At 41.2% G+C, this 19,104-nt stretch overlaps 2 protein-coding genes across 3 annotated transcripts in view; one reads left to right on the top strand and one right to left on the bottom strand.

Annotated features, from left to right (window-relative positions):
• Positions 1-11,801, bottom strand: part of POLR1A (RNA polymerase I subunit A) — a 43,032-nt gene extending 31,231 nt beyond the window's left edge. The window contains exons 1-10 of one of the 2 annotated variants that reach the window (XM_073004037.2): positions 11,619-11,801; positions 9,659-9,863; positions 9,264-9,413; positions 9,091-9,195; positions 6,997-7,082; positions 6,760-6,869; positions 5,358-5,444; positions 2,959-3,061; positions 2,678-2,840; positions 899-1,072 (exon numbers count right to left, since the gene is read on the bottom strand). In XM_073004037.2, coding sequence (XP_072860138.2) covers positions 899-1,072; positions 2,678-2,840; positions 2,959-3,061; positions 5,358-5,444; positions 6,760-6,869; positions 6,997-7,082; positions 9,091-9,195; positions 9,264-9,413; positions 9,659-9,863; positions 11,619-11,692 — 1,257 coding nt within the window. In that variant the 5' untranslated portion in view covers positions 11,693-11,801. The remainder of the gene's footprint in view (positions 1-898; positions 1,073-2,677; positions 2,841-2,958; positions 3,062-5,357; positions 5,445-6,759; positions 6,870-6,996; positions 7,083-9,090; positions 9,196-9,263; positions 9,414-9,658; positions 9,864-11,618) is intronic. The other variant, XM_073004038.2, reaches the window with a different exon arrangement.
• Positions 11,802-11,816: 15 nt separating this feature from the next.
• PTCD3 (pentatricopeptide repeat domain 3) overlaps positions 11,817-19,104 on the top strand; it is a 31,560-nt gene continuing 24,272 nt past the window's right edge. Inside the window, exons 1-6 of the mRNA XM_073004039.2 lie at positions 11,817-11,963; positions 14,487-14,536; positions 14,837-14,876; positions 16,181-16,226; positions 17,336-17,404; positions 18,314-18,418. Of these exons, the coding sequence (XP_072860140.2) occupies positions 11,866-11,963; positions 14,487-14,536; positions 14,837-14,876; positions 16,181-16,226; positions 17,336-17,404; positions 18,314-18,418 (408 nt within the window). The 5' untranslated portion in view covers positions 11,817-11,865. The remainder of the gene's footprint in view (positions 11,964-14,486; positions 14,537-14,836; positions 14,877-16,180; positions 16,227-17,335; positions 17,405-18,313; positions 18,419-19,104) is intronic.

The following is a 19,104-nucleotide window of genomic DNA, read 5'->3' as shown; positions in this document are numbered from 1 at the left end:
TGGCAAACAGAAGAGGAAGATATGGAGGTAGTGACAGATTTTACTTTCTTGGGCTCCATGATCACTGCAGATGGTGACAGCAGCCACAAAATTAAAAGACGCCTGCTTCTGGGGAGGAAAGCGATGACAAACCTCGACAGCATTTTAAAAAGCAGAGACATCACCTTGCCGACAAAGGTCCGCATAGTCAAAGCTATGGTTTTTCCAGTAGTGATGTATAGAAGTGAGAGCTGGACCATAAAGAAGGCTGACCGCCGAAGAACTGATGCTTTTGAATTGTGGTGCTGGAGGAGACTCTTGAGAGTCCCCTGGACTGCAAGGAGAACAAACTTATCCATTCTAAAGGAAATCAACCCTGAGTGCTCACTGGAAGGACGGATCCTGAAGCTGAGGCTCCAATACTTTGGCCATCTCATGAGAAGAGAAGACTCCTTGGAAAAGACTCTGATGTTGGGACAGTGTGAAGGTAAGAGGAGAAGGGGACAAACAGAGGATGAGATGGTTGGTCAGTGTCATTGAAGCTACCAACATGAATTTGACCCAATTACGGGAGGCAGTGGAAGATAGGAGGGCCTGGCGTGCTCTGGTCCATGGGGTCACGAAGAGTCGGACATGACTTAACGACTAAACAACAACAAAAGTCAGACAAGGTTTATTGCTGCTTTGTTCATTCATTTTACAGTACTGTATTAATTTTATGGCATTTGTTCTGTCGTTTACATGTCATTGTGAAGTAAGTGGGAACTGTCCTGCTGAGGGGCCAGGTACACATATGCAAAACACTCAACATCTCTTTATCATACAAAAATATTTCAAAAATGCATACTTTGCTCCTGGTACTTCATAAATTTAGAATACTCTAAACTGTGTTCTAATGACTATTTTTTGCGTCTCTTACCTGACGCACACCAGGGTATTTGTCAGTTATTAACTTATCCATGTCACTGTCAAACACAATATTGACATGGGTCTGCAGACGAATCCAGATGTTGTAAAGCTTATCCGCAGTAGTCTGCCCTGGGATCATCACTAGCGCAGAACGGTCCAGGGGTTCCATAGATTGCTCTGTCACCTGCAGAACATCAGAACTTTTAGCAAATGAAAGATTTACCATCATGGCTTCACTGCACATATTCAGGAACACCTAAAAGCTGTGGCTCAGTTTTAGACAATAATATGCTCAAGAGGAACAAATAAGCGTGGACAACAGCACGCAAGGTCTCATGATCCCAAGGTTGGAAGACATGGTCTCTTTCACAGCTGAACATACAAAGTAGTGTTTCTGCTGCATACGTTTCCTCCCATCGAAGGTCTTGCAACTATCCTTTCCTCCCCTACGTGGCAGATACAAAAGGATGAATGGCTGCAGAGAGCATAGCATTCAGGATCCTTTTTGGCACGAAGTTCCTGCTGCCAAAAAGGAACATGGCCAGGCTGCCACAATGAAGGCTGTTTCTTCTTCTTCCAACTTTGTCCCTTAGTTTTTGAAGAAAAAAGAAAGCTGAGTAGAAGTTGAATCATCATCTGGCTCTCTCTGTACTCAGAAATTATGATAGAAGACCCAAGAAATCCATTCTGGAAGGCCAGAAACAGTGCTGCTTTCAAAGTTATACAATCACAGTGTGAAAGTACAGAAAAGGCCAGGCAATGCTGCTTCTGAGTTTTTTCTTCATATTCTGAACAAGATGAAGCATACATACTGGTTTGACTCACAAATTGAGGCTCTGTTTGTCCTGCTACAGTGGTACCTCGACATACGAATTTAATCAGTATTGGAATGGCATTTGTAAGTTCAAATGTTTGTAAGTCGAAGCACCATTTCCCATTGAAATGGATGGGAATGGGATTAATCTATTCCAGCATTAAAAAAATAAATAAATGGAGCAAGTCGCATGCTGGGACTCCAAAAAACAAACAAACAAAAACAAAAAACAAAAAAACCACCCAACACAAATACAAAAACAAAACACAGAAACATAACCCCCCCAGTCCAAACCCACTCTCCAAAACCCACCCAGAACAGTTTTTAAAAAAGGACTTACCAGTCCGAAGCCTCCAAAGCCTTCCAACGCTCCGCTGCCTCCGCTGTGGCTGGAGGCAAGCGGCCAAGCACCTGGCTAGCTCAAGCCTGCTGGCGCTGGGTGACCACTGCCTCCGACCTCCTGGGGGTCTGATCGTAGCGGCGGGGGAGCAATTTTAAATTTCCTGCCCTTTTCCGCCGCCGTGATTGGACCCCCCAGGAGGTCTCCGATGGCGGTGGGAAAGCCCTGGGAGCTTCCCCACCGCCATCGGAGACCTCCTGGGGGTCCCGTTCCTTAACCATTGGGGCAGAAGAGCAGCTTCCTCGCAACCAATGGTTTGAATGGAACAAAAAAAGGCAGGGGAAATTTGAATTTCCTGCCCTTTTCCCCCGCCTTTTTTTCATTCGTAAGTCAAGGCTCCATTCGCAAGTCGAAGTAGATTTTTGCGAACGGAGCCATTCGTAAGTCGAATCATTCACAGGTAGGGACGTTCGTAAGTCGAGGTCCCACTGTATTTGTTCTCAAGTTCTTTAACAAGTCCAGAGGGCTGGAGGGAGAGGTGGATTCCTGTCTTAATTATTTGAAAACTTGAAAAAGCAGGAAAAGTAATGCTTTTTCTCTTGACACTAGGTGTACTGACCAGGCTCTGCCCTTACCATCTTCAGCTCTCCCATTTCAGTCTGCATCAACTGACATTGTTCTTGAGCCATGAAAGCCAGGAGCTTCCGAATCAGGAGGGCGTCTCTCATGACAGCTTGTAAGTTCACCGTCTGACCATTTGCAAACATCTGGTCTCCCACACGATTCACAGGACGGTATCTACATCAGAATATATTGATTACGCCGAGTAAAACAACAGCCCTCTTGGCCTCAACAGCAAACCATAAACACTTCTCAAGCCCACACTGTGAAATAAGATCTGGAAGTATTTCATTACCTACAAGGTGGAACAACAAGTTTATCTAGGAAGAACATCTCAGGATTGAAACTTGCATCTCCAGCAACTGTCATACCAGAAAAAAGCTTGCAAAGAAAAAATCCTGAAAGAACAAAGAGGGGTTAGAATACCTGCTGTATTTAAGCCAGAGAGTCAGACAACAAATAAAAATGTGACAGTAAATACAAATTGCCCCCCCAAATGCAGGCACAGTAATACATGATATTTTCCATATGTGCCACCAATGTTATTCCATTGTGCATTTAAAAGTTGTGATCCTACTCACACATTAATACAATTTTTATCTCCAAAGCATTTTTCAAGCTAGCATTATTTATTTATTTATTTATTTATTTATTTATTTATTTATTTATTTATTTGATTTGATTTGATTTGATTTGATTTGATTTATACCCCACCCATCTGGTCTAAAAGACCACTCTAGGCGGCTTCCAATATAGTAAAAACAGTGAATACAAAAAAAACACAAACAATTACATAAATCATATTGTAATAAACAGAATACAACAATAGAACAGAAAATACATAAGGAGAGAATAAACAGAAAAGTCAGATATTAACTGGAGAGAAGGCCTGAATGTATAGCCATGTTTTTAATTAACTTTTAAAAGTGTCCAAAGTGGGGGCCGCGCGGATCTCAGGAGGGAGATTGTTCCAGAGGCGAGGAGCCACCGCCGAGAAGGCCCAGTTTCGTGTCTTCTTTCCGGGCCTCCCTTGTCGTTAGGCTCCTCAGCCTCACCTCCTGGCTCGTGCGGGTGATCCGAGTAGATCTAGGTGGAACCAGGCGTTCCATCAAGTATCGAGGTCCTAACCGTTTAGGGCCTTATATGTAAGCATTAACACTTTGAAGTCAATGCGGAAACAGATGGGCAGCCAGTGCAGCATGGCCAGAGTAGGAGAGATATGCTGGTATTTTCTCACTCCAGTGAGGAGTCTGGCCACCGCATTCTGTACCACCTGAAGTTTCCGCATCAGCTTCAAAGGCAGCCCCATGTAGAGCGCGTTACAGTAGTCTAATCTAGAGATTACGAGCGCATGTACTATTACTCATCTTCAAATGCCACTTTTAATATCACAATATACAGTGAACAAATAGAAATAGCAGAATGTGAAAAACTGCCTTCAGTGTTGAATTTTGGGTACTGTTAAGGGTAGAGATTGGGGTAACGCAGCTGGACTTAACGAGGGTCCAGCCCCTGGGACCAGACCATCCACTCACGTGCCCTGCTGCGGCACTTGTCCCACTCGTCCTGCCAATAGTGCATGGAGCTCTGCTCTCCTCCTGCTCGGCTTGCCACTCTAGGCAGGGGGCGGAAGGACGAGTCTCCCCATGTGGCTGCTGAGTAGACAGCCGAGCAGGAAGAGAGCGGTGCTCCAGACGCCAATAGCAGGATGAGCGGGACTGGCACCACAGCACAAAGTGTGAGAGGACAGACTGGTCCTGGGGGCTGGACCCTCGTTAGGTCCAGCTGCATCGGGGATATTCGTATATGCATACAAATAAGCCCATTTCTAGTTAAGGGTTACAAAGAGACAACCAATGCTGGCTCATAAGGGAAAAGTCAGCAGAAACTTTTTAGCTCGAACTTTACTGAAATAATTTTACACAGGTCCTATTCACTTCAATTAAGTTTACTCAGGGAAACTTTTCACAGGATTATGCAGTTTGCATTTCAGCTGTGTGGCCATTGTGTCTGGTGTACAGTGTCAACCTTCAAGATTTGGCACAGGTTATTCCATCAGGACATGGCGGTGCTGCGGGTTAAACCGCAGAAGCTTCTGTGCTGCAAGGTCAGAAGACCAAGCAGTCGTAAGATTAAATCCATGTGACAGAGTGAGTTCTGGTCGCTTGTCCCAGCTCCTGCCAACCTAGCAGTTTGAAAGCATGTAAATGCAAGTAGATAAATAGGTACTACCACAGTGGGAAGGTAATGGCGTTCCATGTCTAGTTGCACTGGCCACATTACAAACGCTGGATCTGCGGCTTGGAGACGGGGATGAGCACCACACCCTAGACTTCGACACGACTGGACTAAATGTCAAGGGGAACCTTTACCTTTACCTATTCTATTTATAAAGTGAGCAGTCTTTTAGTACCTTCTGCTCTCTGGAGACCAAATGCTGATGCCCAGTTGTTCACCTTTCCATGGTATTTGAGAACTGCACATATAGGTCCCCTTCATCATTAGAGTTGTCTTACTTCCAAAACAAGATGTGGTCAGAGGAAGAGACAGTTCAAACTATGTAACAGGGGAAACTCTATATACAAACTGCACAAAATCAGCCAGGTGGTATAAACAATAGTCCAGGGTGCTGCATCAGTAGTGCAAGGTTGCTGTTTCTTATTTGTGGAGAAGCAAGGAATTTTATTTATTTACCTTCATTTTTCCATAAACTTTTAACATGTTGTTTGGCAGTTGCTGGTGTCATGTAACCTCGTTTTCCCATGTGGTTTTCATCTATAACTAAGAAAATAAAATTTTTACACAAACCTTAAAATCTCTCTTGCCATTTATAACATTCCATCCAACTCAAACAAAAACAAATCATTAAAGTGCATTTGTTCAATATCAGCAGGAATTAACTAAAGCTAATCCCGGCATATAGTTGCACACAAAGAAAACTGAGCACTAAATATATGACCTCGGATCTTTGGCAGCCAATCATACAGGACCATCACCACATAAACAAAAGATCACAGGTATGCCACATAATTATGCCACTGTCAAGGAAAAAAGAACTATCAAGGGATTTCTAAATTGATATGAAACACCAGGCTACACACAAGGGATCAAATGGCTAATTACTACAGGGCAATACATAACGTCTGAAAACAACAACATTAAATGGCTCCTCTAACACTCTTTCCACTTACACAGCTATGTAGAACTATGTCAATATAAGTCTTGTATAGGGATAGGGGTATTTGTATTTGTATATGAATATCCACACAGCACGCAAAAGGTCAACAACCTCTACCCAGCCACAAGGACCGGGGAATCACTACACACAAAAGACCAGCTAATGACACCCATCAATCACAGTGACAGATAATCTCTCCTCCTTATCACAACAATACACCCACAACAAGATACACTAATCACCCATCTCCTGAATAGGACAAAAGCCTATCTCAGAGCCATAAATACTCCACTCCCAAGCAAACTACACCAGAGCACAGAGTGCTGTCCTCTGAAGATGCCGGCCACAGAGACTGGTGAAACGTTAGGAAGAACAACCTTCAGAACACGGCCAAAGAGCCCGAAAAACCCACAAAAACTATTTTGAATTAGTCAATATAAATTAGTGTCTAATTTAAAAACTAATGGCTAAAATCTGTTTTGGCAAAAAAAGGATAAGGAAATCACACAGCAGTTTTTCTCTTCATATTGGCTCTTTGTATGCTAAGGCACACACCAGCTGTGTGCCTGATTTCACAAATCACTGCAACATAAGGCACACAATAGAGCTCTTATCAGAGGGGAGGGAAAATTTACATGATTGCCTTAATGTAACTGTGCAAATAGGCTTCTGGCCAGTGATTTTGATGGGTCTGTTCTAAGCATGGCTAAATTTGGTTCCAATCTTTGAGACATACAGTAAGAAAAAAATATTATAATAAGATTTCCAATGACAGGCAAGTCAACTGACGTTCATTTTGGAGACATCACAAGAATTAAAGGACGAATTTGAAGATTTCAACTAAAACTACATGATCTATTAAAACATACATCAACATGAAGTCACGACCTTGTCAACATTTTAAGAACTCATGCATACCTGCTGATTCTTCCACTATTGTTTGTATGCCTGATTTCTGGAGTACTGCAGATGGGTTTGTCACAGTGAGCTTGCTATTGTGTTCCTTTCGGACAAGTGATCTTCCCGCTCTTGAAGAGAGAGAGATTAAACAGACAACAGTACAGACAGTCAATCAATCCAAAAAGCAGTTGTTAAAATTAAGGTATGGTGAATGGTAGAAATACTGCATCTATAAAGCTGGTATGTTATACGCACTTGCAATTTGGACATCTTTTTGAACCCATGTGTGACTTCCAAAATTGAGAGATAAGTTTGCTTCTAAAATCACAAACATTTTTCACCTAAAAAAGGAAAATAAAAACCAAGTTCTGTAAATTGCAGATAAAAGTAAAAATATTAAATATAATTGCAAGTATTAACATTGAAAACAAACATTAATTATGCAATTTAATTTCATGTAGTCCTTAGTTTTACATCCATGATATTAATATCATAAAATTCAATCTAGTCTCAGATTAAATCTTGATTATTTAATGATAAGAACACATGTGACATGCAGTAGCGTGGTCACAAATTCAGAAGCACAGGGTCCCTCCACAAGACCTACACATACACATTCTCTTTCCTTTCCAAGTGCGCACGTGCATACATTCACACACTTGAAATTACTACTTTGCTGTAACTATAGGGAGTGGCAGAAATCCATGGTGAGAAAAGGTAGAACCTGACATCTAAAGACCAGGCCCAGTATCTTCATATGCAGAGACAGTGGCAGCTGCCACGGCTCTCCTACTATGCCCTGCCTCCATTTCTACCATATCCACATTCTTCTCCTGGGTTTACCAACAGCATACCACAAAAAAACACACACAAAGTTGGGTGAGGGAGAAGGCGAGAAGTGACTTGAAAGATGGCTCCTTTTCTGGGTTCCTGACACCTTTTGTGCATGCACTGAAAAAGACAGAGGGGTGCAGAAAGCCAATCCTAAGCAGGAAAGCAGATGAATGAGAGAGTGAGCTAGATCTGCCACTGTGCGTTATGCCATTGCCCTTCTAGCAACATTTCAGTGCAACAGGATTGTGGGCACTGATTCTCTTATAATTGCTTATCTCTGTACCACAGTTATAGAATAACAAATTACTTCTTTCTTTATTGTGCAAGAACTTTTGGAAAAGCTGAACCTCTCATGTTCAGCACAATTTAAGTATGACATTCTGTTTTCACAGAACTAGTAATATCATTATTACAGTAAATCTAGAATAACAGATACCTACTTACCTTTCTTTCTTTTACTGCCCAGTTAGTGCAAAGCACTACTCTGGGCAGCTATTAGGCATCCTTCAGTCTTGAGAGACTATGGTAATGTGCTCTGTACGGAGGACTTAGAACAGTGTCTAGTGTGGCTGAGAAGACCAATTTGAGAGTGACAATCCCTTCCACACGGATGACAAATACAATCTGTCCCCTGTCCAGCTCCCTGATTTTGCTGCTTTCGGGACTGCTTCTTTGCCTCAGCCTGCTGGACAAGGGTCTCTTCAAAATGGGAGAGGCTGTGATGCACCGCCTGCCTCCAGGCTGAACAGTCAGATGTCAAGGTTTCCCATCTGTTGAGGTCCATTCCTAAGGCCTTCAGATGTCGCTTGCAGATATCCTTGTATCGCAGCAGTGGTCTCCCTCTGGAGCGATTTCCCTGCACTAATTCTCCATACAGGAGATCTTTTGGAATCCGACCATTAGCCATTATCATGACATGCCTGAGCCAACGTAGACATCGCTGTTTCAGTAATGTATACATACTAAAAATTCCAGCTCGTTCTAGGACTACTCTATTTGGAACTTTGTCCTGCCAGGTGATACCAAAAATGCATCAGAGGCAATGCACATGGAGGTGTTCAGCTTCCTCTCCTGCCGTGCACAAAGGGTCCAGGACTCACTGCAGTACAGGAGTGTACTCAGGACACAAGCTCTATAGACCTGGATCTTGGTATATGCCATCAGCTTCTTATTAAGCCATACTCTCTTTGTGAGTCTAGAAAATATGGTAGCTGCTTCACCAATGCGTTTATCCAGCTCAACATCTAAGGAGAGGATGTCAGAGATCATTGAGCCAAGGTACACAAAGTCATGAACAACCTCCAATTCTTGCGTGGAGGTGGTAATAGAGGGAGGAGAGTCCATGCCCTGGCCCATGACTTGTGTTTTCTTCAGGCTGATTGTTAATCCAAAGTCTTGGCAGGCCTTGCTAAAACAATTCATGAGTAGCTAACAAACTACTCATGGGCAGCTAACAAACAAAGAATACAGAAGAACTGCAAGTCTATCCTATACAAAGTAGTCTACAACACTTACATGTGCCCCTTGGTCTCTTAGCTGGTTATTTTGGAGCATTTCTTCCGTATGCAGCCGTAACACATCTTCGACAGCTTCAGCACTATTTGCATTTTCTTCTAAAAACTGAAACAATAATAAAATTAGAAATGCTCACAATGATCTCAGAACAAACCAGAAAGAGGAAAACTTACCCTGCTTAACACAGCCTCAAGGTCATGGGCTGCTTGAAGCAACCCAACTTCCAGGAGCTTCAGCTGGTTAAGCAATAAATGCATCACAGGACGTGGACATGTTAGGTGGCAACAATTCAAACAGGAACCACGCATCAGAAGATATAATTTCTGAAGAAGAAGAGAAAGGTTTTTTTATAATACTACACATCAAGTGTTTCCAAATGTTCAAATATTTTCACATGCTTTGTTTCAAATATTCAAAACAACTCTCCATGATAGTATAGTATTATCGACCTATATAAATTCTCATGTTCCCATATACAACAAACTCAATACTGAAGGAGCATTGCCATCCATGCTACAGTAAAAGACATAAAATTTAAAAAAAATCCTCAGTGCCACTGCATACTTACATCGAAAAAGAGAGGGTTATAGACAGTGAGGGGCAGTTCTATGTGACCCAGGTGACCTGGACAGTTGTTGAAGTCTTGCACACAAGTTGCACATATTTCTTTGTTGTCAAGTGGTCCCAAAGATAAATCATAAAGTCCATTTGGTGATGGAGCACCCGCGTTATCCAGGAAAACAGGGTTGGTTATAGCTTTCACGCTCAGCTTCCTAAATATATGTACATGCATATACAGACATGTATGTCATATCCACTGTCACAAAGAGAAGATCGTTCTCAGATACATTATTAAGGGTTATAAGATTAACAACTACATTGGATAACAAAGACAGGAGGAGGAGTTGTGAAGGGACTGTGATTATTCAATTTGCAAATGATTTACAGTTTGCCTGTTCTCCTTCTTGCCTATTCTTCCTATCTAATCTTTTGCTCATGTCACAAACTCCTTTACCTGCAATAAGAGGTCGCAAAGAATACACTAAAGGCTACACACCCACAATCTCCTTTAATAGTGTAAGGAAAAGAAGGCAATACTTTTGGTAGTTTTCACCATTTAAACATGTCCAATAATAAGAGTGTAGTAAATGTTTCCCTGGAAAAGACCGTGATGTTGGGAAAATGTGAGGGCAAGAGGAGAAGGGGACGACAGAGGACGAGATAGTTGGACAGTGTCACTGAAGCTACCAACAGGAATTTGACCAAACTCCGGGAGGCAGTGGAAGACAAGAGGGCCTGGCGTGCTCTAGTCCATTGGGGTCACAAAGAGTCAGACATGAAAACAACAAAAGCAAATGTAACTCAAAATGATAATTCAACTAATTGTATAACAATTGTTGCATATTTTGGTTGCTACTACAATTAGGTTTAAAACCTAGGAATGTAGTGCCAGAGACAGAATCATAGCGGTCCAAGCTAAAAACACAACTCAGAGTTGATTTTTTAATATAAATTTGTGAAAGAATAAATATGAACTGGTTCTACAATACAAAGTTATAGGCAAAAAAGTATAATTGGAAACAGAAGGTTGCTAACAAGAGCAATTCTATCTGTATCTACTCAGAAGCCCATCCTATAGTAACTAAACTGTTGCACTGATTTTTGGTAATGGATTACACACATGCACATATGCATGCATTGTTTTATGGTACCACCTAGGATATACATTTTAGAGAAGATAATTTGATTGTATGATGTAACATTAGACTTTTTTAAATTACCCATTCTGAGATGTTACTTTTTGAGCCTTGTATTACTTGTTTTACTATAATTTATAAAAACAACAGCATCCTTGAAACCAATACAAGAATTTCTCATGTTTAGTTACAGACGTCAACAGTGTTGTATGTTGTAAAGAAACATACAGTTACACATCAGCATATAGTCAGTATTGAAAAGAACTACTGAAACGGAAACATCTCAATCTCTCTCTCTCTCTAGTAGCAAAAGGCACCCGAATAACTTTCACCCAACTTGAGGCCCAGAGATAGGTACCCTTAAGCCCAGACTCTGATATCAGTAGCACAACAGAGCCTTGAAGGTACTGCAAGACTGTTCTCTCCTTGCATTCCCAAAAAGGAAAGCCAGGCAATGCATGTGCCTCCACCTCTTCTGTGGTACAGCAGAAGTACAGCGACTTTTTCTACTGTGATAGAACCAACAAAGATTCCTGTACTCAGTAATAGACTCAAAGATGCAAATCTTCCACCGCAAGAAAAGCATCAGTGTGTTTTCAGTATTGATTTTATTGACCATTTTTAACATAAAACTTGCTTAATTCTTGTTTAATAAATAAATGATCGCGCGGCAGCCTAATCAGAACTAAATTGCATCGAGTTCAATAAGACTTTATTGCTACTCTATGGGGAGGGGGGGGAAGAACCCAATCAAAGCAGACAACACGCCGGAGTGCTGGCAGGTAGGTCAGTGCAGCCTCAGCCTCCCCCCGACAGCCTCTCCCGGTTTACCGGATCTCCTCCGCCGTGTACATCCCGAAGGACAAGCCCGTCAGCCGCCGCCACGGCACCTCCTTCGCCGCCATGGCCAACCCAGAGCCGCCCCGCCACGTTCGGGAGGCAGACACGCGATCGAGGCGAACAGACGAGCAACCGGGGTCCACACGTGTGCAAGGGGAACGCCTCCCCCAGTTACCAGATTCCGCTTCCGGCTTCTTGCCTCTCCCACCCCAAGCACAAGGCAGGCGGCGGGCTCGACATGGCGGCGGCGCGGTGGCTGCGGCTAAGCGCCCGAGGTCGCCGAGCGCTGCTGGAGGAAGCGCTGCTCCCGTCGGTGGCCGCGGAAGGGAGCGTTAGGTAACCGCCGAGAGAGAAATGGAGATTCTCCAGGCCCTCCAGCTTGCGAGACGGGCAGGAGGGCTTGTGCAGGAGGGCGGTGGGGGGGCGTTGGACTGCAACTCCCAGAATTCCTGAGGTGCCGCTGCTGCCTCGGGGATTCTGGGAGATGCAGTCCAACCCCCCCCAACCCATCCGCACCCGGTAAATTCTATCGGCCCCCTCGTGGTTTCCATGTTGCTTCGAAGAAGGAGGCCTCCCTTGAACCCTGTTAAGAGCTTGCAAGGTCGCCGGGCGTGTGCGTTGCGGAGGCCCAAAGTCTAAGGCGACTTTCTAGCGGGTTGGGTTGGAAAGGGGTAGGGGGAACTTAAACCGTCTTTGCTTGGAGCCCGAAGGAGTTCAAGGGTGCAGCTGCGCTACTTAAAGGCTGAAATGCTGTTGCTTGGCTTAGTAAGACGCATTTAGAGTAGGCCTGTGGGATTGATAGCACCTAGAGAGGAGGTGACTCAGACGCCTAGAGTGGTTGAAATGACTAGATAGGCAGGGTATAAATACAATAAATAAATAAATAAATAAAATAAATTCTTGTTGAGATCCAGTGAGTCTACGCGAGCTGCGACTTACTATCCTTAAGCAACGTAATTTAAGCCCAGACCAACAAAACCCTTCTAGCATGCAATTTTTATTTGCAACAAGGTTTCGTAGACCTCCCACAGCTTTTTCTTATTAATGTTTCTGCAAAGGCTTATTCAACAAAAAGGTGGCAGATCTTAAGAGGTTAAAAGGACCTGAAGTATATTTTCTCCAGAGTTTCCTTTGTCTCCTGTTTTACACATACAGTAGTCCTTTTCTGCGCATAGTACTGTAAAGGTGTTAGAAGATGACTTGAGTTTATGTGTTTCCTCCTTAGCAATTCTTTAAACTCCAGTATTCTGCATATACTGTAATTATTCTGCTCTTAGCTGACGTGTGACGTGCAGAGTGCTAGAAACAGTGAAATAGAGACAAAGCAACACATTTGATAATCTTGGCAATTATTGATGTTTTTTAAATGCTCATTTTTTAAAAAGCTCAAAACCTCTTTCTGAAAAACATTCTTACAGAAACAAGACCATTTCACCATCAGAAGCAGCAGAGATTCTAAATGCTGTAAAAACATAGATTGAATTGGCTTTCTGGTGGAGAAAGAATATCCTTTTCCAACTAGTAACACCTGTACTGTACTTTATTCAAATACAGAAAATACAGTCCTTCCTCTTGGCCAAGTGATTATAATAGTCATATTGCCCAACCTATCAATGTACAGTACTTAATCAAGTTTCCTTTGCTGAATTCCTCTTCCTAACTAAGAATTGAAGATTCATAACCTTCACAGCAGTCCAGCTAACCAAATTTACATGATGATATGCAAATACAGACCATGCTTATTCAGAAGCAACACACAACAGAAGATATTAATTTCCAGAAAGCTATCTGTGTTCTGTACTGTACTACAGCCAAAACAGGAACCCTGTGGCATCTTAAAGAAGGCTAAGATTTTTCATTGTTTTTGAAAATAAGAGACCCAGTTGGCTGTGCAGTGTTTGAACATTGAGAAAGTTCTCAGTTAAAAAATGTGCCACCCTCTCATCCTATTAATTAAAAGACAGAGGACTTCTACATCGTTGAAACTTTATGTGACACTTGGTCAAACACTTTGCTGTTTTAACTGCCTGATCGTAGCAGCTGAACACAAGACACCTTGCATGTTAGTGTACATGCACCCAATCTGCTGGGTGTATATGCCTCGCTACAATTGACTTTTGTAATGCAAACTCAATTAGTAGCCATTAGGTCCATGGGGTCATGAAGAGTTGGACACGACTAAATAAAACAGTGAATGCTACTTTGGAAGGTGTGACAGCATACATTGTGCTGTGATTTAATTTTTAACCGGGTGTGGGGACTTCTGCTGAAATGTATTGGCCAGTATAAGTGGTTCATGCTGACAAGTGTGTTGCTCATTTACTTGTGAATGACATAATTCAGCAGGATCATAGTGTAACCAAGGCATATATTGCTGCCTTCTTGTACTATATTCTTTCCACTTTTCCCCACACACATGAAGGGAGTGGTGAAGAAGTGGATACAAAATAAAGAGTCCTGGATTGCCTAATTGTCACAGTGAAGAAATTGATTTTACATTCAGAAAAGTGTATTGTCATGGAAGGAATTGTACTGCTACTCCTGAAAGAGGGAATTCTGAAGTTTCATTTGCTATTTAATTTTTTAAGGAACAAAATATAAGTTTTGCATCAAGCTTTGAGTCAGTGGGCAAAACATTTCAGCCAATCCTTGTATTAGGTGCTGGAATATTGCTGTAACTTCCAGATGTAGTGGGAGATGTGCTGTGGGGGCCCCTGCTCTTTTCATTGTTTGCTCTTTTGATGTAACTACTAGTCTAATCTAGAATAAGTTCTAATAAGCAAGTGTTCTCCAGAATACTTTAGAACTATTTTTGCATGATATGTTTGCTCCAACAACCAGTATGATTGGTTTCCATAGGCATTGCTCAGAAAATGCAGCTCTTCAGAAGAAATCTTCCAATCTTGAAGGTATTGTATTTTTAACTGTTGTTGTATTTGTAAGAAGTACTTTTGATTGTAATATGTAAGCTTAAAATAGAAAAGAAGTTGCAGCTGGGGCAGTTGAACTCTGAATGAAAGAGGTTAGTCTAGAGCTGTTTGTATAACTGGAAAAATTTGTTTCTCACACAAAACATTTATTTCTTTAAGAAATATTTAAATAAAGCCATAATGCCCAGGGATAATTGTATGAAAAATCTGTGCTTTTTAAACTTACAAATGTTCTAGACATAAATGCTTTATTATTGTGATTATTTTCTGTCTTTCAAGTTGCTGAAGAAAATATTGTTATTCCAAGAAAGAAAACCTGGTGAGTAGTTTGAGTTAAATTCTCTTCTTTATTGGGAAATGTGACACCATGCTATTCCATTGCAATTGTGACACTTAGGGCATTTTAAAACAATTCAGAAGCATCCATGGAACCTTTAAACACTGGGAATGGGACTGGCAAATGAAAATGTTAAAAATGGCTGATCCTTCTATTAAAGTGACTCCTTAACAAGCCAGATGCCTACCAGAATGAGAACCTCTTCAAGTTGAGTGGTTAAAAGTAGAGAGGATGCCTCAACATGAGTGCATAGTTATATGTGGGGTGTTTCCATCAACATCGGAAAACTTTATTTGCTTGCTCAGGCAAACAACTGGACTCACTGTTATCCTTGTCAGTTATCTCTTATGATTGTAAGCAGATAGTTCATTGTTTGCTCTTTGCTTATTTCTTTATTAAGTTTTGCCAGTGACACTCCTAATTAGGCTCATGTCCAAAGCCAACTTTCTTCTGTAGTAGATTGCTATGTATTCTGCTGCACTCTTTCTGTTTTATTAAGCCAGAAAAAAGTGCAGGAAGAAACATCTGCCTGGAGCAGAAACCTCTCTCGCCATCACTGCTTCCTGATCAGTGACAGAGGTTAACTCCATTCTCTGGCAGATTCCCCCTCTGCACCTACCAGAATGGACTTTCACCTTGAGTGTCCAACATACCATTCTCTGGATGGTACAGAAGCACAATCCACATGGGATGTACCCAAGTTAAAGTATGCCTGGGAGGAAACAAGAGAGATCCACAACAGGCTGGAGCACCCGCCTTCTGAAGGCTGCTGCAACAGATTCATACTTGACAGTTTTGTAATGATGGGTAAACACTGAAGTGGTGCTCCAAGTGGACACCCTGAAGATGTGTTCAGTTTTCCTTTCCATCACTTCTTTCTATAACTATATATATTTAAACCTCTGTTTTCTCTGAATTAAGCTTCAATGGCTGTCCCACATGCACCCAAAGAACTGTAGCAGGTCTTTGAGAGTAAAAGAAAAAGCAGTGAAAGAGCTGTGTGTACTCCTGCATTCAAAATTTCCTGGACTACCACTTGTGCTATTTACATGTATGTTAAAAAGCAACAGGGGACAAAATGGAACCAGCGCCAAAGGCAAAGGTGTTGAACAGGCATTTTTCAGCACAGTGTTCTTAAACTGACAAGTCAGAAAGCACCAGAGGGAAAATAACACTTGCTGCAATTGTGGGCAACCCAGAAAGATACCATGGCTTATTAAATTACTGCAAACATAGTATGTTACGTGCTGAAGACGTAACATTTAACACAGATTTTTTATATTTAGGGATAAACTAGCTGTTCTTCAAGCACTTGCCTCAACTGTGAAGAGGGTAAGTGCTTTTGAACATGGTATTAGTTTTTTTAACAACCTGAGACTCCATAGAATGCAATCTGTTTTTTTTTCTGAGTTGTTTTTTTAAAATTATTGTTGTTGATATTGTATTTTTACAAAGTGTGTGTGTGGTTCACAATATTCTGTGCTAGGTAAATTAAGCATATTATCCCATAAACGAAGATCCAGATGTAGAGTATGAGAACATGGCATACCTAGATACTACAGCACATCAATTTACAGAATTGTGACCATCCTCAGAGTATTCAAGAGCTTATATTTTCTTACTTCTCCCAAAACTAGTAATAGAGCAGTATTGTTCACACAGTGAGGGTGACCAGGATGAATGTTTGCTTAATAGAATATTACACCGATTTTCCTGTGAGTTGGTGCAGATCCAGGCATTCCTATAAAATACCTCTAATACTGAGAGGAAGTGATTCTTTTACAGTGGTGCCCTGCATAGCAACGTTAATCCGTTCCAGGATTAACGTCGCTATCCGGAAACATCACTATCCGGAACGTAAAACCCCATAGGAACGCATTAAACTCCATTTAATGCGTTCCTTTGGGGGGAAAACTCACCGCTAAGCGAAGATTCCCCATCTGGCTGCCATTTTTGCCGCCTCGGTAAGCGAGGGCAGGGCGCGAAAACGCTGCAGGTGGCCATTTTCTTGATGCGGCGGCCATTTTGGAACCGCCAATCAGCTGTTTCCAAAACATCGCAATGTGAAGATCGGTAAGCGATCATCACAGTGCGGTGTTTTGCCATATAAAACATTGCAATGCAATTGTTAAAACGATCACAAAATCCACATCGCTATGCGGATTCGTCGTTAAACAGTGCACTCGTTAAGTGAGGCACCACTGTATTAATAAACTGTATCCATCACCTTAATTGATAATCACATGTAGAGTTTCATTATTCCCAAAATTCACACTTTAAACATATACTGCAAAAGTTCTATATTTGCAACTGTCTTTTTCTTAAAAGTGGTTTCTGGTATTATTTGAAACAATATATTTTAAAAAGTCTTTCAAGTTTAACTGTTGTATTTGTCTGTATGGAACCTGCAGCTTAAATGTTCTGTGCTTCTTAAAATTCAGGATATCACAGCTGCAAACTACATATTTCAAGATGACCCTTTTCTCATTCCTAGAAATATTCGTGAGTATGTAAGTAACATTAAGTTTGTCAGAAGTAAACAAAAATATATCTGGCTGCTTGGTTTGCCACGATACATAAACTTGCAAGCAGAGAAGGCTTCAGTGCTCCTTATGTATCTATAAGTACCCTTTTCCAAAATGGGCAGTTACTCAGCAGTTTGGGCTAACAAAGAAGGTGAAAATGCACTTGTGCCCTGGCTATTGATTTGGGTTTTGTTATATGTTAATTCTTCCCCCTGGACACAAAACATGTAGATTGTAATGTAGATTGTACATATTATTTTTGTGCCCTCCATGTATGGGTCAGGCATTTGTTCTGCTTGTCCTGCAGCACTATTTTGGTGCTTGTCAAATATATTTGGAATTGTTACTTTTATTTTAATGCAGGATAGCTTTAGGCATTCAGTGTCTAGCTAGATTTACTCCTTCCCCAAAAGCCCTATGTCACTTCCTTCTCCTTTTATTTCATCCTAAGGACTTCTTCCTTCTTTCTTGAAGACTTATCTTAACATCATCACCAATCTGAACCCTCCCACCCCAGCTATATAGACTGTCTTGCTGTCTGAATTTTTGTGGAAATTATAATAATGTATTGATTGATTGGAGACTAATATTTTATTTATTTATTTATTTATTCCATTTATACCCCGCCTGTCTAGTCAAACGACCACTCTAGGCGGCTACCAACATATATCACAACGTATAAAATACAACAAAAATATAATAAAATTAGCCTGCCTGTATGCTTTGTTCAGCACAGTCATGTAACAGAAACCGCAAAAGAAGCATGAATGTAAAAAATGTTTTATGCTGAATGTTTGGTGCAAATGAAGATCTACTTTTAATAACAGTGGTAAGAATCATGGGGGAAAAGGCATGAGGTAATGATTTATTAACACAAATGTATATTTTTTACAGCGTTTATATTCCTTATCAAAAGAATCTGGAAAAAATGCTGCCAAATATGTTGTTGACACACATCCTGAATATTTTCAGAGGGATATTGCTGAACCTCACATACCGGTAAATCTTATGCTTTTGTTCTTAAACATCATTTTTTTTTCCAATAAAAAGAGTGACTAGGTCCAGTGAGCTTTTAACACAGTTAATCCATTGTTTATGAATGCAGTGTTAAACAAACAGAACTTTATTCAGGCAAATCTTGAAGGACTTTGCTCATTCAAGCATTTTCTCTCTGGTGTGACAGGCAAATGATAGTTAGCCTTTATCATACGCAGGTCCAACCTTTTGCTTCCTCTTGTAGAAAGTACCACATGACCAATGGCAGTTTAGTGTTTATGGTTTTGTTTATGAATACAGAAAGTGAGTTCAGATCTGCAGATCAATCTTTTCTTCTGCTGGATCATAAATGGTTGATTTTGGAAGAATGAGATGGCAAGAACAGTGTGAAGATGTAAGCAATCCCTACATATTTATTTTTTATTTATTTATTTTTGGACTTATATACCGCCCCATAGTGCTACAAGCACTCTCCGGGCGGTTTGCAATTTAATTATACAGGCTACACATTGCATAGTTCATTGAATTCCCATACAAGAAAATTTTCTTGTATGAAATGTCCATGCGCAACAGATCTTTCAAGAGATGAATGCAGGTAGTGGAGTACAGATCATGGAATCTTTGGTTGTAATAAAGTTAATAGAACTGCACAGAGTATATGGCAATGATACCAAACTATGACATTAATA

This window comes from Pogona vitticeps, chromosome 6 (genome assembly GCF_051106095.1).
Source record: "Pogona vitticeps strain Pit_001003342236 chromosome 6, PviZW2.1, whole genome shotgun sequence".
Lineage (NCBI taxonomy): Eukaryota > Metazoa > Chordata > Lepidosauria > Squamata > Agamidae > Pogona > Pogona vitticeps.
This window is presented reverse-complemented; position numbering and strand designations above follow the sequence as displayed.